Source organism: Gymnoscopelus braueri (assembly GCF_963280865.1).
Source record: "Gymnoscopelus braueri genome assembly, chromosome: 10".
NCBI lineage: Eukaryota > Metazoa > Chordata > Actinopteri > Myctophiformes > Myctophidae > Gymnoscopelus > Gymnoscopelus braueri.
The window spans coordinates 24,775,852-24,801,226 of record NC_137611.1 but is presented as its reverse complement, the minus strand read 5'-3'; the positions used below and the strand labels follow the sequence as shown (position 1 = coordinate 24,801,226).

The 25,375-nt window shown below is 40.8% G+C and overlaps 2 protein-coding genes across 2 annotated transcripts in view; one reads left to right on the top strand and one right to left on the bottom strand.

Moving 5' to 3' along the window:
- Positions 1-233: 233 nt before the first annotated feature.
- Positions 234-5,764, top strand: myl13 (myosin, light chain 13). The gene is made up of 6 exons (XM_080440090.1): positions 234-386; positions 2,362-2,389; positions 3,428-3,577; positions 4,441-4,614; positions 5,312-5,422; positions 5,560-5,764. The coding sequence occupies exons 1-5, from the start codon at positions 285-287 to the stop codon at positions 5,416-5,418; spliced, it is 561 nt and encodes a 186-aa protein (XP_080296216.1). The 5' UTR covers positions 234-284; the 3' UTR covers positions 5,419-5,422; positions 5,560-5,764.
- Positions 5,765-22,561: 16,797 nt separating this feature from the next.
- Positions 22,562-25,375, bottom strand: part of LOC308093711 (corticotropin-releasing factor receptor 2) — a gene marked incomplete at both ends in the record, with an annotated part of 44,009 nt that continues 41,195 nt past the window's right edge. Inside the window, 3 exons of the mRNA XM_080440041.1 lie at positions 22,562-22,702; positions 23,126-23,167; positions 24,765-24,900. Of these exons, the coding sequence (XP_080296167.1) occupies positions 22,562-22,702; positions 23,126-23,167; positions 24,765-24,900 (319 nt within the window). The remainder of the gene's footprint in view (positions 22,703-23,125; positions 23,168-24,764; positions 24,901-25,375) is intronic.

Genomic DNA, 25,375 nt, shown 5'->3' with positions numbered 1-25,375 from the left:
AAAATGTCACGGCAGGCCACACACAGTCTTGATGTACAGTAGAGCGCACACAGCTTCCAGACAAAGGAAGCCTTCCTTTGTCTTAAATAGAAGCACAAAGGCATGTCCTTTTATAGCACTCGTCCTATTGTTGGCAAGCATGGCGGGTGATGGATGGGGGTGGGGATGGCACCCGTGGGCAACGCATAAAGGGCCCTGGCATCAAAGGGCCACCTCCACCGTAGAGTGTGCCATACCCCTCTGCAGTGTCACTAACCCTCCGCATCTCCTGAAAACTCCTTGCAATGGCTCCTAAGAAGAAGGAAGAGCCCGCACCAAAAGCAGCACCCAAACCCGTAGAGCCCGAGCGCCCCAAGACCCCAGACTTTGACCCCGCTACAGTGACGGTAAATGATTGTTTCTATATGGAAGCGCTTTGATCGGTTTGGGTTCATTTACAAATCTATGGTATGTCGGGTTGAGATATTCTGTACACAGTGAAGGAAAAAACGGAATCATTGTGTTTATTATTAATTATAATAATCATTATCATCATTATTAGTAGTAGAAGTAGTGGTAGTAGTAGTATCATTATTATAATCATAATTTGAATAGTGCTAGTGTTTATACAGTAGATGCTATGATGTCAACATTTCTTTTTATTTTGTTTATTTTTGTCTGCAAACCCATTAGGCTGGTAGTCACATATGGGTTTCAAGAGACCCCATGTGTCATGAGCAGGGCGGTGCATGCAAATATGAATGTTCAAGAGAAAATGGCTTTGATATTGCTGGGAACTTGCATGTAAAATACATGTGACTGTGTAAAATGTTTAAAACATTTATTACATAGTTCACATTTGTATATCTTTAGTGGCCTCAAGCATGTATCACAAATTATGAACTGCCTTCGCTGCAACTTGGCATCATTGTCAGGCTTGAGTTGGAAATGTACCAGTTGATACAGGACATCATTGGAAAGTTTGTCTTATGCTGAGTTGGCCCCTTCTCAAAGGGTAAATGTTTTCCTGGTTGAGGGAGCAGCCATGTTACAATGGAGTGAGGTTAAAGCCACACAAAATGAATAGCAGACCACCCACACCACTACTTTGAGGGCAAGGGTGGGGGTGGAAAAACCAGAAGGAAGCAAAATATATATAATTATGAGTTACACTATCCAACTTTAAACATGCTTGGGTAGGCTTTTTGATAATATTGTTACAGTTTCATGACAGGGCTGGGTCTGTAGATATGCAGAGACAGTAACTCTGTCTGAACTGAATCCAACACAAACATACCGAATATAACCTTTTTCAATGCAAAACAGTGGATTGTTGCATTTCCAAACAAAAATACAGTGAGTGTAGTTACTTTTGTGCTGTTGTTTGTTTCAAACAAACATATGGTGGTGAACAAAAGAACCCCCAGGTTTACTTGAGAGCTATTTTTAGTCCAGTTGGTATTTTATTATGATACATGTGATATGATACAGGTCATCTAAGAATATAAATTGTTTTCCCCAACAGTATCCCTTCGTAAGACTTTGGAGCATGGTTTGCTCATCTTCATAATTGTTTTAAGTTTAAAGTTAAAATTGTTTACTTAATGTTTTGTGTCACACTATTTTGAATCACTTTATCATTTTGGAGCATGACTTGAAATTATCTACTTTTTATGTTTTTATAATTCATTTTCCACTGAAATACCACTTTAATGTTGTGCATGTAAAGTGCCCTCAAGTAGTATCATAGGCTGTCCAAATCCATCTTTAAGCAGGGAGGTCATGACCATGCTGATTGTTCAGTATGTTAAGTCTTGTCTTGGTGTCTGAAGTGTAGCCTTAACAATGGCAGGCAAAGCCCCTCTCCTTTTATGTGACCAAATTAAAGTGTTTGTGTCAAATGAGGTTGGCCCTTAATGTATATTATGCTGGCCCTGAAAGCATGTGCAAGCAGATGGTGTTGGTCTCGAGGCCAAGGTTAAACAAAGCAAACTAAGATTGGAACGGATGCCGTGAATAAGCAGAGTGTAACAGGAGCTGTGGAATCTTCAAGAGCATTAGGACGTGGACAGGAGGTGTTGAAAGGGTCCCTGTAGTGGGGTTACGGCAGTCTTGCAGACCTCATCATAGTGGAATGGCGGCATGTGTTCGGGTCAAAGTTCCGCTAAGCGAATCATACAGAACTCTGACTCGTTCACTGTAAATTGCTCCGGGTTAAGCATTGGCTAAATGCTTCAAATCCGAGGTCAGGGGGCACACTTAACAGTTTGTCACCTGCTTTTCAAAAGTTTTCACTGTGTCAAATGACTTAATGTCTGATCTTTTGGACAGCCCTCACATAAAATCTAATCATTTACATGACTTTGTTTTTGTTTTTTTCAGCTGGAGTTTACCCCTGAACAGATTGAGGGTAAGATTGACATTGTTATCACAGTTGTCACTTGTGTTGCATGGACTACAAGCTATTTATAGATGCAATGGCTGTTTTGTTGTGCTTTTTTAGTACCAGTACATTTGTGTCAAATAGATAAATATCACCTCAGCTGATGATTATAGTAGTTTAGGGATGAGCTATATTCACATTAACACAAAAACAGCAATCAAAAAACCCATTTATCTAAAACCATCCGTACTGTACTTTGATTGTTGCTTTATTATTTAGCGTAGAAACCTTTTGCCTGAGATATGACTCACTGTTACTAGAAATCCTCAGGAGCAGCCGTCAGCTGGGTTAAAGGAGTAGTTCACCAAAATCATGACTTATTTTCTATCAATTACACACCCCATGAAGCCTTGAATTCATGGAGATATTTTGTTTTTGTCGCATTCCTCGAGCCAATAATTTGATGACCGGGTCATCGGTCAGTAGGAGACTCTTTGAGACTCTTTGACTCCGCCAGTCATCAAATTATTAGCTTAGGAACGCGCCAAAAAAAAAAATCTCCATGAATTCAAGGCTTCATGGGGGTGTGTAATTGATAGAAAACAAGTAATTTTTTGGGTGAACTACTCCTTTAAGCTGAAAACTGAATTTTCCCTGTGGGATCAATAAGGTCTAATTATGTCCCATTTCACAAGTTCTTAGATGTATACAAATATTTAGAAAAAATAGCAGATCTACAAGCTCACAATGCGTCGCATCACATGTAGATCGGCTATTTTCAAATGGCCAAAATGTGTAGGGCTGAAGTGGTAAATGTATGTTTTGTAATAATAATCAAAATCTACAAAGTAACTGGTAACTCAAGTTTTCAAATAATTGTAGTGGAGTACAAATACAATATTTGTCTCTGAGGTGTAGTGGAGTAGAAGTAAAAGTACTGACAATTGGAAATACTCCAGTAAAGTAAAAAATACACAGGAAGTGTACATAAGTACAGTACTTGAGTAAATGTACTTAGTTTCTTTACACCACTGCTAGTTTATCGTGATGATGCTCTCTCCACAGACTTCAAAGATGCCTTCCAGCTGTTCGACAGGACACCACTCAATGAGATGAAGATCACCTATGGGCAGTGTGGGGATCTGATCAGGGCACTGGGACAGAATCCCACCAATAAAGAGATCAGCTTTGTTCTTGGAAAGCCCAAACCTGATGGTCGGTAACATGAAGACTCCACCTCATAGCGTTGCATGAATAATAACGGCATAAATACAAATGATTTCCATAAATTCAAGGCTTCCTGGGGTGTGTAATTGATAGAAAATAAGTATTTTTTTTGGGTGAACTACTCCTTTAAGTGATTTTTTTTTTTAAGTTTTAGTTTTTTTTGCAAGCTGATGACTTTCACTCCGTTATATTTTAAATAGAAATACTGTACTTTTGTGTCCAATATACATTTCTAGGAATGGACTCTTGGGACCGGAACGTACAAAATATATATTATGAATGAACCCTATTTCAAATATAGTGAAAACGTAGGACAGACAGACAGACAGACACACAGACCCCCCCCAACCACCTGCCCACTATACCAAGACATGAGAGACACATACTTCCCACAGATTACATGACCAACGACAAAAAACTCCCATAGGCCTACCTACTGGGAGAAATACAACAATGTGCGAACACAGCTTTGTGAACTGTTGCGATAAAAGAAGGTTAGCCAATGGAATACAACCACCCTAAGGACTAAAAAACGCATTTTAAATCTGAGGCTTTTTTGGTATACTATTTAAATAGTTTTGAGAACAAATGCTGCTATTTTGTCCCAACGTGACTGCAAAAGATTGCTGCTATTTGTCTCAAATAGCTCTATACCCTGTACATTTAACATGTATATAACGACTCAATGTGACATAGCTCTGTTTACACAATGCTGTACCCCCTCCAACTATACCCATTTTCAACTGTTTTTATTATATTTTGACACTTGCTTTGGCAATGTAAACGTGTGTTTTCTCATGCCAATAACGCTCCTTTGAATTGAATTGCAATCCATTGTAATGTCTGTCTAGACATGACGAACAAGATGCTCGACTTTGACCAGTTCCTGCCCATCCTCGGCCACATCTGCAAGGCCAAGGACCGTGGGACATTTGAGGACTTTGTTGAAGGTCTGAGGGTGTTTGACAAGCAGGGAGACGGCACAGTCATGGGTTCTGAGCTCAGGCACGTTCTGGCAACACTGGGTAAGTCGGAGAGCTCACCCCGTAAGCCCGATTCATACTTAGTCGCATGACAGTGTCACGTGTCAAAAATAGCTGAGTCACAAGCCACACCGTTGCAACGCGTTGTGAGCTTGTAGGTCTGATATATTTTTGCCGTGCGACGGAGCACGGCGACACGATTCCAATAGAGATACTGTACTGTCACTGCACTACACTTGGTGAGAGAGGCCTCAAACCTCATTCAATCCGGGAACACATCTGTGTCATGTCTTTGGCTATTCAAAAACAGCAGATCTACAAGCTCATAGCACGGCTCCGAGTGCCGCGCCACAAACTTGTAGATCTGCTATTTGTTTTAGAATATTTTTTAACTCAAATCTTTGCTTCTGGGGATTCTACAAATGTCTTCTAAACAGTTTATTTATGTTTTTACTTATGTTGCTATATCAGTGGTTCTCAAACTTTTTTCATGTCAAGGACCTCCAAAATGACCCCTCCCATCTCAAAATATTTTGTTCCAGGGACCCCCAGAAGCAAATATTTGAGTAAAACATTTGTATTCAAAGATTTGCACAAATTAAAAGATCTACAAGCTCATCATGAGCTTGTAGATCTGCTATTTTTGAATAGCCAAAGAAATCTAAAGTGACACAGATGTGTTCCCGTATTGTATGGGTCAAAGCTGAATTGTTTTTTGCGCATGCCTTGTGGGCCACAGGTGAGAAGATGAAGGAGGACGAGGTCGAGAAGCTCATGAAAGACCAGGAGGATGCCAACGGATGCATAAACTACGAGGCTTTTGTAAAGCACATCATGGCAAATTAAACTGGTACAGTATAGTATATATATATATATATATATATATACACATACATACGTATGTCTCTGGTGCTGCTTACTGTATGCCTATTGAATTATAATATCAGTATGACATGAGTCTAATGACTGTTGTTTCTCTTTCACTAGGACACTAAAACACTGAATTGTTGACCTCAGAAGATGTTTGGATTTTGTGCTAAATCCAGCCTGTATATTTCCCCTTTCCACGTGTCCCTGATGGATCAATATTTCAACAAGTTGCAAGCACATTTCAACTATTCATTGTTTTCTTTTTTCTATCATCCCTTTATTGACTCTGTGCATTTCACATCACACACTTGATATTGTAGATCAACAAATGTGAAATAAACGGATTCATTGTCATGATGTGTTTTGGGGGTACGTTTTTTTTTACCGGAAAGCAAAAGGTATAGATAACATCAAACATATGTCATGTCCTTGGATTTTCTCAAAGGTGCTATATAAATCTAAGTTATTAATATCATTATTATACTGTATTTCAGAGCCTAGACATGTTGAGAGTGGATTTGTATATCTGCAGTATATAATCCTGCAGATGGCATTGCAGTTTAGAAAACTGCCGCCAGAGCCACTGGCTCAACTGATCATAGCTGTGTGCAGTGATGGAAAAAGTACTCACATTTTTACTTAAGTAAAAATATTAATACTGCAATGTAGAAATACTTAAGTAAAAGTCCAGAAAAAGTACAAAAGTATTGGTATCAAAATGTACTTAAAGTACTAAAAGTAGAAAGTACTCATTATGCAGAATGTCACATTTAGCAAGTTTTCAAATGTATGAAGTATGAAAACAGCAGATCTACAAGCTCACAGATCAGCTATTTTTAAATGGCCAAAATGCATATGGCTGAAGTGGTTAGTGCATGTGTTGTAATAATAATCAAAATCTAAAAAGTAACTAACTAAAGTAAAAGTAGAATATTTTCCGCAGAGATGTAGTGGAGTAGAAGTAAAAGTATAGAAAGGAGGCACTCAAAATTGTACTTAAGTACAGCACTTGAGTAAAGTTACTTTACACCACTGGCTGTGTGTAGCTGCAACCACATTGGGAGAGGACTTTCATGTTTATTCTGGTGTGAGGTGCATTGCTGGCATAGTTTTTAGTAGGGCAGTTTAGAGGCTCCGTGAGCACCCCAAAAACACATCTCTGTAACCTGTTTTTTTAGGACCCTAAAGGTGTCTAGTAATGATTTCCTCTTGTTGCCCTGGTCAACTAATGTCCCATGGGGTTTATTTTTAACCATTTCTGACACCTACCCCCAACCCAACACATTTTTCTATATCATTTGGACCCAAGGAATTCATTGAAGTGGTTAATATTAAGATTCAAGCACATTTTGACTATTTCAGGACAGAAACAGCTAAAAAAAATAGCAGAATATTTTGAAATCACATCTATATTTCTCTTTGTACTACATTTTTAAGGTGTATTATTTTTTACCATATGTCTTTTAGGACCCTAAAGGTGTCTAGTTAAGTTTTAATCTTGTTGCCCTGGTCAAATAATGTCCCATGGGGTTTATTTTAACCCTTTGTTACACCTATTCCAAACCCGAACCATACAATGGAGACAATAGAAAATACAATAACTCTTGAAGTAAACAACGTACAGACAAATGAACACATTTCTATATTGATTGATTGATTGAAATTTTTATTAGGCAAAAGAATGTAAAACAACACAGTTACATTTATAATGCTTTTGTCTAAAAGGTCCGGCCAAAAAAGTCCTTGCGGACTTGTTTCCGTTGGGGTCCTTGAGTTAATTTCATAGACATATATAGTAGCAACCAAACAGTTCAAAAATCAACATGAAAATACAGATAATACAGAAAAAGTACCACTATGTACAAAAAAAGCATTTAAAAATATATGTACAAAAAGAAAGGGGGGGGGAAGCATGGAAAAATTAAAAATTATATACAAAAAAAGCATGAGGAAATACAAAATATGTACAAAAAGAGGAGGGGGGGGGGGGTCGTCTGTCTACAGGGAAACTGGTACTAGCTCCTCTTTCGGCCTCCAGAAAGATGGGTTTTTAGGGCTGTTTTGAATGAGCCCAGCGAACTGCATTTTTTGAGGGATGGGGTTAGACTATTCCATTCCTTGGTGGCTGTGCTATAGAAGGAGAATTTGCCCATGTTTGTTTTATGGGTGGGTGGTACCAGATTGTTGTTTACGCTCCCTCTAGTTTCGTGGCTGTGGGTGTCACTAACTTTTTCGAGGTATTTATACAGATATGCGGGTATAGGGGGCATACCGGGCAAATCTGCATTTACAATTTTGAAGACCAGACCCATTTTTAGTTGTTTAACCCTGTCTTCCACCCTGAGCCAGCCTAGGCTGGCAAAGTGAATGGGAGAGAGGTGGGTCATGGGCCCCAGTCCGAGAAGTAGTCGGATCAGTTTGTTTTGGGAGGTTTGAAGCTTAGTCTGCAGTGACACTGAGGTGTTGGAGTACCAAGAGGAGCTAGCATAGTCAAAAAGGGGCTGAATCAGGGCCCCTGAGAGGGTCCTGAGGGCCTGAGGGTTGACAAAAGAGGAAACTCTGCCCATAAATCTGGTTCTCTGGTTTACTCCTTTGACCACCTTTGTTGCCATGCTTTCACCTGACAGGTATTTGTCCAGAATACATCCCAAATAGGTAATCTCTTCTTTGCTAGTGATGATTGTGTCATCGACTTTGACCTTGAAGTCATTTACCTTCATTTTACTGAGGGAATGTTTGGTCCCAAATAGGATGGATTCAGTTTTCCCAAGGTGTAGAGACAGTTTGTTATCGGTAAGCCAGGTACGGATTTTTGAGAGTTCAGAGCTGAGAGCTTCCTCAACTTGCAACTTGTCCTCACCCGAGATCAGGAGTGCCGAGTCATCAGCGAACAGGAACAGTTTGCAGTTACAGGCAGCATTCATGTCGTTAATGTATAGAAGGAACAGTAACGGCCCTAGAATGCTGCCTTGAGGAACCCCGCAGCTCACCGGGAGGGATGAGGACATGGTTCCGTTGATGTCAACCACTTGTTCTCTACCCTCCAAGTAAGATCTCATCCAATTTAGTGATGTGCAATCAAAACCAATCGCCCTCAGCTTATCAAGTAGAATTGCGTGGTTTACAGTGTCAAACGCCTTTTGGAGGTCCAGCATGACCATGCCACAGTATTTGCCCGAGTCTACCTCACGTTTGATGTAGTCGGTCAAATATAGTAGGCATGTGTCAGTGGAGTGGGATGTTCTGAAGCCTGATTGGAATTCAAACAACAGTTTACGCTCGCTGAGGTAGCTGTTGATTTGTTCTTGGATTGATCGCTCTATAACCTTTGAGATGGAACAAAGGATGGAAACAGGCCTATAGTTGCCAGGATCTAGTTTGCTTCCTTTTTTAAATAGAGGGATTACTCTTGCCAACTTGAATTCTTGTGGGACGTGACACTGACTGATGGATAAGTTTGTAATGTGGGCTACTATGGGAGCAATGGAGACCGCTGCGTCTCTGAGGAATCTGGTGGGGATGTTGTCAAGGCCGGTGGCCTTGTTTGGCTGTAGGGCGAGGAGTTTGTTTTGCACATCATCAGTCAATACAGGTTTGAAAAAGAAGGAATCTTTTTTAGCCCCTAGTTTCTCATAGTGAGCTTGAATGTGGTCGGGGCCATACAGACCTGAATGCTGAGGGAGTTTGCTTACCAACTGGGTTGCAACTGTGGTGAAGAAACTGTTAAAACAGTCCGCTACCAATTGCTTGTCGGTAGTGAGCGAGCCACTTGAAATAATGCAAATGTTTGTAGATTTAGTCTGAATTTTTCCGTTGCAGCCTAATTGTTTTAGTGCCTCCCACAGTTTTTGTGGGTGGCTTTTGTTTGCCTCTATGTTCTCATTTAAGAAATTCTTTTTGGCATTTCTGATCAATTTAGTAACTACATTTCGTAGATTTCTGCACTTTTCAAGTAGCTGCTCACTTTTGTTTTTCCTGAGCTCGGAGTAGCTTTTGTTCCTGAGTTTGATGGCATTCAAAATGTCACCCTTCATCCAAGGTTCTGTGCTAGCTTTGACCCTCACCACCTTTGTGGGTGCGATGTTATCAAGTACACACAAAAAAGCTTTTTTGAAACAGGACCAGGACTCCTCCACAGAGGTGCAATTTAGGACATGGGACCAGTCCATTTTTCCAAGAGCTGTTGTTAGAAGATCACTTGAGTAGTGTTTCATAGACCTGCAGCTGATTGTCCTGTGACAATAAGCTCCAGGTCCGTGAATCTTCCGTCTGCAGAAAATGATATTGTGATCACTTAAGCTACACTCAATCACTCCACTCTTGGAAATTCTGGATTGGTCCGTTGTCAACACTAGGTCTATGATTGATTGAGAAGCAATGCCTACCCTTGTAAAATGCTTTATCAGCTGGGTAAAGCTGTGCAGGTCACAGAACTTTCTGAGGGACTTAAAGGTAGCTGAGTCTTTCTTCAGAACACAGGTGTTAAAGTCACCAATTAGTACGATCTCAGAGTTTCCTAAACCCGCCACATGATCCTCAATCAAGTCATAAAAAGCATTTTGATCTGGGGGTCTGTAGATGGCGCCAATTATCAGTGGTTTTGCATGTGGGTATAAAATTTTGACCCAGACCGATTCAGTGGGGTTGTTATCCATATCTGGGATCACATCGTAAATAATGTCTGATCTCACATAGATGCAAACCCCACCCCCAGAGAGATTTCTGTCTTTTCTGATGACATTGTAGCCCTTTATTTCAATCTCAAAGTCTTTGATGGAATTATCCAACTTAGTTTCTGAGAATGAAATAATGTCTACCTTGCCACTTCCAAACATGGATCTCAGTTCAGACATTTTTTCAGGGTTTTTAAGACTGTTAACATTCAAGTGAACAATGTGAGTACCTCTAGTAGAAAAAAGGCCATCCATGTCTTCAGTTGAGTAGTAACCATTGTCCCTTACAGTCTCTGGGAGGTCGGTGGGGGGGGTCGCTGATGGGCGGGGGGGTAGGGGGGTTTGGGTTAAAACCTGATCAGCTGGTTTCGTGGTCTCTGCAGGGGGGACTGCCAGACCTTCCTCTGTCCTGCTGTGGGGGATGGGGTGGGGGGAGGGGGGGTATGATCGGGGGAGGGGGGTGGGGGCTTTGTGATTGCAGCAGTGCAGTGGGGGAGGGGGGTGGGGGTGGGGGAGGGGTGAGGCAGAAGTTTCCACGCCGATCCCACAATGGAAAACCATGTAGATGACCAGTGACCGCTTGGAAAACAGGGAAAGGAACTCCGTTTCCCAGCATTCCTCTTGGTGGGATACTATGCGGTTGTCCTGGTATCGACTGGTGGTGGTGGTGGTGGTGGTGGAGGAGGAGGAGGGGGGGTGGGGGAGGGGTGCAGCTGTTGTCCCGCGTCGACGTCAAGCGGTGGTGCCAGGAGATGGCAGAAACAGGGGGAAAAACACTGTTTTCCTGTGTTTCCTGAGAGAAACCCTGTGGTTGTCTTGGGCCTGTGTGTCGCAGGAGGAAATCCTCTTGATGACGCTGCTGTTGGGGAAGCCCTTGTCTCGTCACCCACATTCCTTCAGTCGGTGGTCTGCTTGAGAATGCAGGATTTGGAGCCAGCACAGACGTTAACCGGGACAAATAATCCATCCTTGTTTCTCCAGCTCTTTGCTGGGGTTCTTTCTTATCAGGTGAGGTGGGCCGTTGCCAAACAAAGTTAATTGTCTGCATGTTGTGGTCCGGACCTTGTCGGGCGCTTCCGTCGCGTTTGAAATCAGCTGTGATGTTGCTTACATTGTAGTGGTGATCATAGGGAGTCTCCGTGGTGCTCTTCACGGTCGGTGGGCCGGGATTAGAATGTACATTTCCCGACAACATTAGACTCAACCAAATAATCTTTCTTACTGTAAGGCCGTCCAGCTGGTTTGGTGTCCTTCTCCGTGTTTGTACCGATTTACTCGCGCCGAAAACTTTAAAAAGTAACGTCGCCGCGTCTTGCGGTAAATCTCCGTTTGCACACGCTCTCCGTTGAAGCTGCACATTGTGGGATTCGATAAATATTAATCCTTGCAATATAGCAGCGTAGAACAGCACCAGGTTGTTGCTGGTAGTGATGATCCTTTTGAGGCGTAGGTGTTGTTTTCGCCGTTGAAGAATAGAGCGCGGTGTGGAAAGCAGGAGCGGTGAAAAGGTGCGACCGTCCTCGGTGAAAGCCATCTCACATATATAATTTTGACCCAAGGAATTCATGAAACTGGTTATTATTAAGATTCAAGCAGGTCTTGACTCTATTTCAGGACAGAAATGGCAAACAGAAAATGTTCACATTCACATCTATATTAATCCTATTAAATACTTAAGGTGTATTCTACTTTACCCCATGTTTTTTAGGACCCTCAATGGTGTCTAGTTAAGATTTCTTCTTGTTGCCCAGGTTAACTAATGTCCTATGGGGTTCATTTGGTGACCATTTTAAATCGATGTCCACAGGAGTGACGTTTTCATATCTGAACCAGACAACGTACAAAGACAAATAAACCCACTTTTTCATAGAATGTTTACACCAGGAATCTAATGGAAAGGTCACTGACATGGTACAACCATTCTTTATTGGTGAAAAACACACAACTATCAAATTCTGGCTTATATTTAGGCATAATGTAACTTTCTTAAATAAAAACATAATTACACTGATCAGTATCATCCATCTCATCATCAAACTCCACCTCATCCTCTTCCCTCTCATCATCATCACTGATGACACCAGCAGCCAACAGGTCAATGAGAGATAGGGGCAGAATTGGCCCACAAGACCAGACAGGCTCCAAAATCCCTCCGTTTTCTGCCACCCCTAACCATCATCATTTTGGGGTGCTCACGGAGCCTCTAAACTGCCCTACTACCTCTTCATAATGCCGGTGTGCTACATATTGATTGGCTGCCAAAATGAGAAACCTCGCTGTACTCATGTGGCTCTAAACCAGAATTCATGAGGCGATCCTGAAATTAGTCACCCCCTGAGATCCCTAGTCCATGCGTTGCTGCCTAGTTAGACATTCTTTATAGGACAGAAAGAGAAGCACATTTCAGAAACTGCAATCCTTTCATTGTCTCCGCCAGGCCAAAAGGCATGGCCGAGAATATGTTTTGCACCCTGTCTGTCCGTCCATCCGTCCATCCATCCATCCGTCCGTCTGTGAACAGCTAACTCCGGCACCGTTGGCTTGATCGCAGCAAAACTGTGCACACACACTCCCTGAATGCCAGAGCTGAACCTCTGCCCCAAATGCCCAAATCAAGTTCCAGGTAAAGATAAGCCAGTCTTAAGTCCCATGTCACAATAATCAGGGCAAGTTGAGTGACAAGTCCAGAACATTTTGTTTCAAGTACATTGTGTCATGATATTATGTTTGGATTTAGGCTGTATTTAGGCAAACTGATTCTGAAGATATCAAATCTATGACTGAAGTCCAAGTCATGTGACTCGAGGTTACCTCTAGACCAGTGGTTCTCAAACTTTTCAGGCCGTGACCCCCCAAAATAATCTCATATAAACTAGCGTTATCCCGTTATAGGCAGCAATAGTCGGCGACCATATCAAACCATCAGGACCTGGAACTTAAACACCCAAGTCTCACCAATATTGGGCTACTTCCATTTCTACCATCTTGCCTTCGTAAGTTCAAGGATTAAACCCTCGCCCTCCATCTTGGGATCCGCTACCACCTTCTTCACCGAGGCTTAAGTAACGCACTCGCCAACACCAGCACCCTAAGGTACGATTAGGACAGATTACATCGTACAACACAATATTCTCCATTACAAATGTGATCCTTCGTCCGGCAAAACCGCGATGACTGAAGGTAATTATCTCCATACCAGATGATGCAGTAGTTCTAAGGAGTTACGTCATTAGCTATTCCATATAATGATGTCATCAAGGAATGACATCACAACATCGTCCAATACAATTGTCCTTTTAAATGTTTTATTTTCTATTTTCCAACAGAACTCCCTTCAGCAAATTGTAGCAACAACATCCCCTGCCTTCTAACCTCTTCTGTAAATTAGTTGCTCTGATTCACAGTGGTGCTGGTGTGTGAAATGTTTCACTGGACGATACATCTGAAAGGAGGACATGGTTATTACCTCTGCGCTGCTGTGGCAGTCGGACACAAGGTGTACTCATTTAGAGGTTACAGTAGCAGTAACAGGAACAGCCATGGTCAGATTGAAGTCCACATGTTGAACACAGTATCTCTACGCTGGGTGAAGTTGGCCCCATTGACGAGGAGGAGTGGAAGAGGAGAACATCACCGTGAGGTTCCCTTCACAGCTGTTCTGGTAGAAGATATGGTCTATGTCTAGGGGGGATATCCTTACTGTAATGTGCTTTATTCATTTGATGTTGACAACCACAGATGGTCCAAACCCAATATTTCTGGTACTCTTCCAGGGAGGAGGTGCTTCCACTCAGCCTGTGTCTTGAGGAAGGTCATGTATGTTCATGGAGGATACAACCAGCTGACTGGACGCACTAATGACATTTACATTACAAGCTGGACACCACCACAATGGTCTGGCCTTTAATTAACACCAGAGGAACACCACCGCCTGCCTCAACATTTCATTCTGCCACCATCATCGGGACTAAGATGTTTGTATTTGGGGGCTGCGGGGGCCCGAGGGAATACTACAACGACATCAGAGTGTTTGACACAGAGACCAACTGCTGGCTGAGCACCCCTGCACAGCGTCTTCCAAGAGGACGCCAGGGTCATTCAGCCTTTGCCTACAATGGAGAGCTGTACATATTTGGTGGCAACAAGGACAACCAGAACTTCAATGATCTGTGGAAATTCAATCCACAGACCTGCTCATGGAAGAAGGTTAAGCCCAAAGGAAAAGCCCCGTGGGGGATGTCTAGGATGGTTTGCATGGTGGGAGATCGTATTATCGTCTTTGGAGGATGGCACATATCTGATAACCTGTATATCTTAGATTTAATGTCTAATCTGAAGATGTTATGCAAGCTGGCAGTTATTCAGTACCGTCTGGAGCAGTCTGAACTCCCACATAACATCAGGTGGGAACTGGCTGTCATGACTGCCAACAATAACTGAAAACAACATAGGCCTGTAAAAAGAGAAACAAACATGTGATCCCACTATAAATAAATAAATAAATAAACTGCAAGTGGCAACAGGGTCCAAGCATCTAATATAAGAAGATTATGACATGATGATAAAGAGAAAGATGATGAATTGAAAGATGATGGCTCTCAGGAGAAAATGTAGATGAAGAAAAATAAAAACATCATGTGGTTCACAGTGACATTTGTAGACCAAGGACCAATGGAGATTATATCTCCATGCTGGCCTTGGAAGTTGGAACGCCCCGGGATTCCCCAGAGGTAAGTGGCTGATGTGGGAAGACAGATTCTCTGCTGGAACTGTTCCCTCCAAGACCCTCTGGATAAGTGGATGAAGATGGATGGATGGATGGATTCACCACATTAAGACTAGAGAGACTTAACGATAGACTAAGTCGAGTAGGCTATCAGCCCTATAGCGTCATTCCGTTATAGGCAGCAATAGTCAGCGACCATATCAAACCATCAGGACTTGGACCCCAAAAACACAAATATTCTGCTATTCTTTTTGCTGTTTCTGTCCTGAAATAGAGTCAAAATGTGCTTGAATCTTAATATTAACCACTTCAATGAATTCCTTGGGTCCAATTGATATAGAAAAATGTGTTCATTTGTCTCTGTAGGTTGTTTACTTCAAGAGTTATGTATTTTCTGTTATCTCCATTTTATGGTTTGATTGGGAATAGGTGTCAGAAAGGGTTAAAATGAACCCCATGGGCCATTATTTGACCAGGGCAACAAGAATAAATCTTAATTAGACACCATAAAGGTCCTAAAAAACATATGGTAAAAAAGAATACACCTTAAAAGTTTAGTACAAAGAGAAATATAGATGTGATAATTGTGATTTGAACATTTTCTGCTAGATTTTGGCTGTTTATGTCCTGAAATAGAGTCAAGATGTGCTTGAATCTTTATAATAACCACTTTAATGAATTCCTTGGGTCAAAATGATATAGAAAATGTGTTCATTTGTCGCTGTATGTTGTTTACTTCAAGAGTTATGGTATTCTCTGTTATCACCATGTTATGGTTTGGGTTGGGGGTAGGTGTCAGAAAGGGTTAAAAATAAACCCCATGGGACATTAGTTGACCAGGGCAACAAGAAGAAATCATAACTAGACACCTTTAGGGTCCTAAAAAAACAGGTTACAGAGATGTGTTTTTGGGGTGCTCTAAACTGCCCTACTATTTGGTTCTGCCGTCATTACGCTTGTTGAATTCAGCACTGATAATGAATATTAAAGCATGAACTTCTATCATTTGTTCCTGTGTCGGTACTGGCAAATAATAGATTGGTTTAAAGCCAAACATTTGGTTGTGTACAACACAAAAACTCTACAACTAATGTTAGTTTAAAGTAAGTGGACATGTCCATATTTTTACATTTGGGAATATTGTTGTTGTTAAAGATGTTACAATTCCTTGAACAACTTCCCCAAATATGGATGCCATGCAGGTTTATGACTACAAAGCACATTCTACTATGTTTTACTTGAAAATTGAGCAGCAGTTGTACAACAAAGTTTAAATTAGACTTGGTCAGTCAATGTGCTCTGTAAATGAAGTTGGATTGCATTGGATTGATGTTTTACCTGTGTAATGGTCGTGTCATTGTTTGACAGTGCAGGTAGGACTGTGTTGTTCCAGCTACAGCCTGGTAAACTAGTCCAGGCCACTGGCACCCACAGGAGCTCATCAGTTCATCTTGAGACTGCCTGCATGTCAGGAGGCACAGACACAAATGCCTATAAGCCCTGGTGTACTGGTGTATTATCCCAGGCTGCGCTGAATTATTAATCAACTTCACATCGCGGCAACCTGTTGCATCGATGCAACTGTGATGGAGACTGCACCTCACCATCAACATGGGTAGGCTACTGTCAGCAGTCCTGACAGCCCCTGGTTGTAATTCTAGAATGGACATTCAGGATGGGCAATTAAAATGTAGTCTGTTCACTCTTGACACTTGAAGTCTCATTTCTGCCACCTAACCTAGCTCTGGGTCTTCTGTAGCTCCTCGGCCGTAACATATTCAGAACACTTGGCTTTGCAAGCAGTTCCGCTGCAGTTATGAAGACACACAGGAAAGGAAGGCCATCTGTTTAGGCATGTGCACAAACAGGTGACAACCAGTGCTTGAACACCTGCCCAATTGACTTCATAGGAGAAAGCACCCTTTTATAATTCCCCCTCCTAATAAGTCTCTTTAGCAAAAAACTAGGGAACTGGCCTGCTCAACACAAAAGTCTTCAGAGTAGCCTATGATGGGACAGCAAATGAAGTCACCAGCACTTGCCAACGCACTCGCAACACTTTTAATGTATTCTCATCCCTCTAATATGAATAGTTCATACATTATGTTGGAGTGTTGATCAGTGTTAATCAATATTGTCTTTTCTCTGACATGCACCATTCCATTGTCAGCACCATGGACAGGGAGCAGCAGGGTCAAAGAGCAGAAGAGTGAAATAAGCCAAGGATCTTTGTGGATTCATTCTGATGATTAATACATTAATTCAGTTACGAATCGATGCACGTTTAAGTTTAAATGAATTAAACATAGCAAGGGCAAGCAACATAATCAATTTCACTGATTCCATTCACTAACCAGGCAACAGTATCACATGAATAGACAAGATCCACAGTAAAGTCCAAATGCAACAAGTACTGTACAAGCTGAAGAGAAACGCTCCAGCAGTAGCTAGTATAAAGCCAGAAAAAGAAATCGGACAGAAAGTTGCCATCTGGTGAAATTACATATACAGTCACTTTTTGTTATAATAATAACAACAATACAAAACATTAGGCATGCAACCTTTTTTTTGCAGTTAGAAAATATTAAACTTATATGAAACATGAAAATTACTGAACATGACTGAGTTACAGTAAATCACCTATAGCCTATTTGTATAAGAATACAATAGGCTATGCGTTGTTACTTGTTAGCTTGTTGTTTTTCTATTTTGACAAGTGGTGGAGTAGCCTAGCCCAGAGGTTCTCAACCTTTTCAGTCCCAGACCCCCCAAAATAATAATATTTGAACTGGGGACCCCCCACCCTGACAAGCACTTGGAATTGTAGGATTTGAGGCATTACATTTAGTTTGACTTGGTTCCACAGATAAATATTGTGGAAAATAGCAGAGCTTGTAGATCTGCTATTTTCAAAAATAAATCCTCTTTCTTATATAATTTTGTCAATTTGGCCAATGTTTGACCAGTTTTTGTAGTAGGCCTATAGTTTGTTGATTACTTTTGATATATTTTAATGGTCTTTTTCTTTTCTTACTTCATCTGGGGACCCCCCTAAAATCATGTGAGGACCCCCGTGGGGGTCCCGACTCACAGGTTGAGAACCACTGCCCTAGCCTAATGACAGTATGCTTAAAGTGAGCATAACGCTACATTTGAGTACAGGAAATAAAGCATCCACTGACTTTATAAGAAAATGCTGTATTTACCTTAAGATGAACCAATCAACAATTAGTAGGAAGAAGATGATGACTAATCCTAACCAGCTAGAGTTTTAATCATGCTGATTCTAACTAGTCGTTAATTAATCTCTCAGAATATGTCAGCACCACTGCCCTAAACATGTAATGTTGTTGTTAGTAGGAATAAACCGGAGCCATTCAAGGATTCATTCTAATATAAGGCTCTGGAATAAACCATAGAGTTAACTATAACTTATATCGGAATAAACCATAGAGTTAAAAAATAAACACCCGGGAGGAAGTGGACCAAGAAAGGGGAGGAGCCAAACCGAGTTCCTCTAACTATGGTTTCTACACAAAAAAGGTAGGTGGTGTGCATAGAGTTAAAAATAAGGTGGTGTGGCTGTGGTGCTCCCAAAGGAATTCTTAATGGGTTCCCAGATTGGTCGTTAATTAACGCACCCACTGAGGCCACCTGATCTTAATGAGGCAACCATGCCAGAATGCCAGCCAATTGTTTTTGTGAAGAATGCATCCAGAGATGACAGTTTATTTTTATATTTAAATCCAGCTAAACAAAGTCAAACATAACACCTACTGACCTATGACCCCCACAGGTAAATGGAGCATACCATTTGATCAAGATTAGGGGGGAATGGGTATAAATGTTAGGGAAAATAATATAATACCCTTGTGAAATCGATCATTTATGTTCTGATTAGATTTTCATCAATAACCAATACAGTTAGACACAGACATTTCGTAAATGTTTTAACAAGTGAATTATGAAACCTTACACCTTCATGTTTGGTATATAAGCTCAAATGTGTGAACGGTAGGCATAGGGTCATTGGCAGGCTTTTTGACATTTTTAAGGCTCAATTATCTAGATATTTTTAACGATGAGACATGAAAATTTATCCAGTTTGAAAAATAGCAGCACATCCCCTTTATAACCAGTAGAGGACACTGCTGCTCCACTAATCCAGAGAAGAAGTTTGGAGATTTGACAGAGATGGTGAAAAAGATTTGCCATTGTTGATGGATGGATGGATGGATGGATGGATGGGTGGATGGATGGATGGATGGATGGATGGATGGATGGATGGATGGGTGGGTGGATGGATGGATGGATGGATGGATGGATGGATGGATGGATGGATGGATGGATGGATGCATTTATGGAACACTTTAAATAGAATCCATTGTTCAATAAAAATGAAAAAAAAACTGCATACTGATGATGTCACTGGTAGGCAGGTTTCTGTCCACAGCCCACCTCTGAGATGCAGAGCAAGTTGGAAGTTGAAGGGCCTGTAATGTAGCTTTTATAGTGAACTTAATTTATAGTGAATTTAGACCGCAGATGAGTGGGCCAACTGGCTGTCTGAATCGGAAGGCCGCCAGTTTGACCCCAGTTATGTTGACGTGTCCTTGAGCAAGACACTTGACACCTAACAGCTCCCTCATGCGCTCATCAGAGCCATCTGAGAGGCCTTCTGCTGGAATTGTTACTTTAACAAAACATATCACTTACTGTACATCACCTTTAAGAAATAACATTTGGACTAGTACCGCTATAGATGACCTAGCATTATTAGATTGTAGATGTAGCCCTTCGCTCTGATGCCAATCATGTTAATGCGGGCAAATTAATGACTGGTGAAATTAAGCATAATATAGGCCTACAAGGGAGCTTGAGAGGGAGACAGTCTGAGATGGAGTGCAGATGTGCAGTTTTGCCTGTAGCAGAGTAGATTTCAAAACATCAGATCTTCAGTCTGCCCCTTATACAACTGTCAAGCATTGAAGCATCAAAAGGATTAATTGTCCCAACAAGCCTTTATTGGGCTGCATCAGAGTTCCCAGCTAATTGTAAGGGGATGTATATCTCATACATACAGAGTCCGGAGGGCTCTGGGCATAGCAAGCATTTTCTGCTCCACTTCACCCTAGCCTAGCCTTTAGCAAGAGCCGTGTGAAACTCCACATGCATATTACATAACCAAGCAGGAACGCTTTCCTTCGCCAGTCTTAAAATACTCCAATGACTAAAACATTGTTTGGGAGAAGAACTGCACACTGCAGAAATCAAAACAACAGTCGACTATAAACTTCCATCACAGAGATAATCACCTGATAAATTACACTTTGTTGTACGACTGTATCGCACGCCAGATATCAGCTAGGCCTACATAATTTTTGGCCAGCAATGCAGTTGTACATCAAAGTATAAATTAGGCTTACGGCAATACTCATGTCATGCAATGCTTTGAAACAGAAGACAAAAAGCTTAGATGTGCATCGGGCAAACACATCCCATTAGTGCAATACATGGCTAATGTTCTACAGCTCAGTGTAACTCAAGCTGTCCAATCCTTAGGCCTCAACACATCATCAACAAGGATAGGATACTGATGCTGTGGAATCCTTTAAAACACATAGAAGAGTATCTATTTTATTTTAAATCTGAAAATCTTTTCTTTTTTTTCAACATGTGCATGTACAATAAAAAAAAAACATATCACTCACATAACCAATACGTGATTTGCAGAGATATAATTTTCTTGTCCACAAAACAATGCATTTTCCACTTATTTATAAGGCAACATGGGTGGTGTAACAAAAGAGTTTCAAGAAAATCATTATAGGTCAAATGTATCTATGTACAATAAATTATCAAATTTGACATCACACAAATATGCATTTCAGCGTGGGGAGGATTTATAAAATTATGTTAAGATTTGGTCTCCGAAGTGCAGTGGAAACAGTAAACTACGCAGGTAAACATGGTTTGTCTCTTTGGCGAATAATTTTTTTTCTGTTACTACAGTATCTGAGATTATTTCACAGACCTTTCACACATATTCTGGTTTAGCTTGTTTTCCCATGACAAGGTTAAAACATCATGGGAGCGTGGTACAGTGGTGTATGTATAAAATATTTCACATCTAAACACATTGACAGTCAAGACTTGAACCCACTGTTGTTAAAGCTGCAATCCATAACTTTTATGTCCTACCCGTGATTCGTACCCTGGTCCCCTGCACAGTTGAGCTAAGACAGAAATCCGGTTTGAGCAGAGGATTTATTGCGCTTTGAGCTTCATGCAATACCTCTTGTCAACCAGTAGTGGTCCTATCCTACCACTGGAAATACAGTACATGTTTCAATTGAATAGCAGAGAGACCAACTAGCTGTATAATGTATTATACAACATGTACTCTACCATACAGTTTGGTCAAAATAACATTTTGTTCACAAAAATAAGTTATGGATTGCAGTTTTAATGGTCGACATCAGTACAGCAACACAAAAGCAAGTCATACTGCATGTTGTACCACAGTATTTTGTACAAAATACAAAAACAGTTGACAATAAATAATTATTGAAGAATGTATTTTACTGTAGCACGTTCTGTACAGTAGCCTAACTATAAACGCTAAATGCTCTATGCACAGCAGCCATATTGGCAAGAAATTGGGCTACTTCTATACTTACTTCACAGGTGTTACCAATGATACTGTACTAATTAAGGCTGTGTTCCATTTAAAGTAGCAGAGCCTTTCCAAAATGCACAATAGCAGCACCATAACTCTGTTTGACCAGAATGGAACACAACCTTGATTGGTAAAACCTGTGAGGGACTTGAGGAAGTGGCCCAATTTCACTCTAAAATGGCTGATAAATACAAGGTAGAACCCATGACTTTTAATTCACACTGTCGGAAACAATAAAGTAGCCTAAAGCAACATAAAATTAATCAGGAAAAAAAGATCACCGGGAGTTATATTTGGCTAGAGGTAAAACAACATAGCCGTGCATGTTATGCAAAGATCATGACTTGAGAATTAAGTTAAGTTTTAATTAAGTTAAATCCAAAAGTAACATGTCTGAAAATAACCAAGACATTGTTTTATCATTTGCGGTACGACCCTAATAAACAAGCGAGTGTGTTGTTGCAATTTACTGCAGGCCTACCTGACACAGAGTTTCTGAGCTCTAGTGTTCATTTCAACATCTGCTTCCTGAATTAAATTAAACATATTAATGTGAACATTTCTAATGTTAGACATTTCAATGTCAAGTTGCACAAACTTTTTCTCCCATCGCATGACTTCATTATGGTTACATGCTCCCACCATATTACATGGATCCTATTCATAATTATGGAGCAGACAGCTGTACAATGTAAAGGCTAATAGTTTAACAAGGTCATTTTTGTAATATGGGCCGTACCATAGTAATAATAACAAAAGTGTGGTCTTGTATAAGGCTCTCTCCAAAGCCACTCTACAGTATGAATCCATGTGAGAAATCCGTCTGCTCCAACAAACACATACAAATCATCCAGTCTCGTACTGTACGTCATACTGGAGACATAAACTTTACTGTGATCTCTGGAAATCAGACTTCTGTACAAATCACTTTGCTGTTTGTACTTGACAAAACAATGAAGTAACGTGAAGGTCCAATGCCTTTGTATGCACTCATCTGTTTCCTTCCACATGGGCATGAAGGTTCTGTGTGCGTTCCTCTCCTCACATAGCTGTCGTCTGTTTGATGCTGTGGAAGCTAAGCCTTGTGGGTGATGTAGGGATGGACATGGCTCGTGCCACTCGCACTCGAAGCATGTGATTGTCTTGCCAGCGATGCCACCTTTTTCTTGTGGCAGAGCGCACCTAAAAGATGAATGAGAAGTTGTGTGAGTGTGTGTGCGCGCACACGCGTGCTTGCGTGAGTGCATGCGTGTGCGTGTGTGTGTGTGTGTGAATATAATTCCCATTGTAAAGCGATTTGTATAAAGCATACAGGTATATAAAGGCACCATTTAACATGACTCCAGAGATATGTGTACCAACTTTTCGGTTTTAGTGACAAAATGGCAGAATATCTAGTTCAGTAGAAATGGGCCTGGCCTATCCCAAGGAAGCAGGGGGAAATCCAGTGGAAAGCCAGAGGAGAATGTTGTTTTCATTGTATGACCTACGTTTAAATAGTTAAAAAGTAGAGCTACCATGAGGCCAATTTGAAAAATTGGGGGTGCAGTGTCTTCCTTGGCCTACTGGGAGTGGGCATGCAAAGTTTGATGCTGATCGACTCACCTCTCCATTGAGGAAGCAGTAAAATACTGACACGAAGAAGCCCTAAAAATAAGACACAATACAGTGACAATAAGAAGTCAAATTAATTATCAGGGTTTTGCTGTGCAGTTTTTACAATGGAAGATAGAATACCCACAGTTTCCGTTAAACGATATATGCCGGTCATTGACAGATTCAAATCTTAATCGACCATTAAATATGAACATCGCCGGCCACCGTGGCAGGTTGGGAAAATACTATTTTATTATTATTATTATTATTTGGATAAAGCAACCCTACAATATGTGGTTTACAACCATTACAGTAGCATCATATTTTAAGTTTTTTTAAGCTTACATTGATTGGTGAATCAGCCAAAATCATCAGGCGAGTTAAGCAGCACAGCGCATATCTCTCCTCCTGATCAGCGCTGAGTAGGCCCAATTGAAAAACCCGGACTCAATTGACGATAATAAAACAGGGACCCCAACTCATATGGGTCATGGATATTATACAAGAAAGCAAAGTGACTGCAATGGAGAGAGCGGTGGAGCGGTGGAATAACTTGGTGGCACGTTGCAGTTGACTACCTTCCTTGCCATCATGAAATACACATAACAAAACATGATGTACTGTAAGTTACTGCGCATTAAGGTTGAACGAGAGGTAAAGCCCCAAACATACTCAGCCTATAGTTTGTTTATACTGTAGTACGTACTGTACCACTTGTAGTAGTCAAGATCACATTCATCCTCCTGACTTTTATTCTGTTCTTTTTGGTAAGGGACACCCATGATGTATGTAGTAGATATGCTTCAGGAAACTATAAACGCAGGAACAGATTGCATCTGAGATAAGTGGAAAGAAGCAGTAACGTAACGAGGTGTAATGATCAGCTGGGTGGTTCACTGCACATGCATGTATCTGCAAACACACATGTGACATTTATTATATTATGGCCGATTAATTCACCCTTTGGCCGGAAAAATGTAATCTTGCCAGTTACGGTGGCTGTCTAAAAAATTGTCTAGCGGAAACCCTGACCCACAGAGCAGAGATCAGACGCACATGTCTCCACTTAGCCTGACGGCCGAGTCCGTATGTTCTGACAAGTATCATCGCTGTCGGGCAGGAACCTTGTATCTCCATATTTCAAGCTTTTATGTTTTGTTTTTACATTTTTTAATGAATGCCCTACTTCATCATGCAAGATAGTCACTCAAAAATAGCTATCAATCGCAACAATCTACAAACTTGTTGCGATGCGACACAAGCTTGAAGACTTGCTATCTTTGCTATTTCTGAAAATGTTGGTTAAATGTGGTTAAGTGTAGGCCTATCTGTGTTTTTATAAATGTTGAACCAATCAACAATATTAACGAGAGCCTGTGACTGAATAATAACTACATTGGATCCACTGGAACACAGGCTCTTTTTCCTATTTTCTGAAAAGTAACAGTTTTAGGCATACAAGGTTTCCACAAGACAGTGACGATATGCTATTACAAATTGCTCTTCCTCTCGAGGGCTCATTACCTGAAAGGTTGAGTGATGAAACTCTACAAAAGGATGATGTACAGTATTGTAAAAAAAATATTAAGATTCATTTGATCGAAGAAACCTGAGATCTAGCATTTGCTTTAGCCTTCATTACTCTCACCTGAAACGATTGCAAAAAGGAATTGAAATAGATGAAAACTATTTGGGAAATGTCATCCTCCCCTGGATTCACAAAGAAGAGCATGTAAGTGATTCCCAACAGGGGTAGTAACACCAACGTTGCTTTCACTGCTTTTCTGTGAAGACAGAGATATAAAACATTGAGTGTGAATGATGAAAATGTGCTTGGATTCCATCATCCACTTGATCGTGAAGTCATTTCTCAAAATGAGCTTTTAAAGCTACAATCCGGGACTTATTTTAATGAATACTTATTTTTTTACCCATTAAAACCGGGAACGCATCCGTGTAACCACTTTAACCATTATTTTATACTTCGGCTATTAAAAAATTGTAGATATACGTTACAAGCTCATAGCTGCTATTTTATTTTAATCGTGAAAATTTGTGCAAATATTTGAATACATATATTTTTTAAGCAAACATTTTTAACTCAAATCTTTGCTTCTGGGGGGTCCCTGGAACAACATATTTTGAGATGGGGGTCCGCGGCCAAATTGTTCCTTGACATGAAAAAGTTTGAGAACCACTGATATTATAGCAACATAATTCCCCCCCCCCCCCCCCCCCCAAAAAAAAGGATTTAGAAGA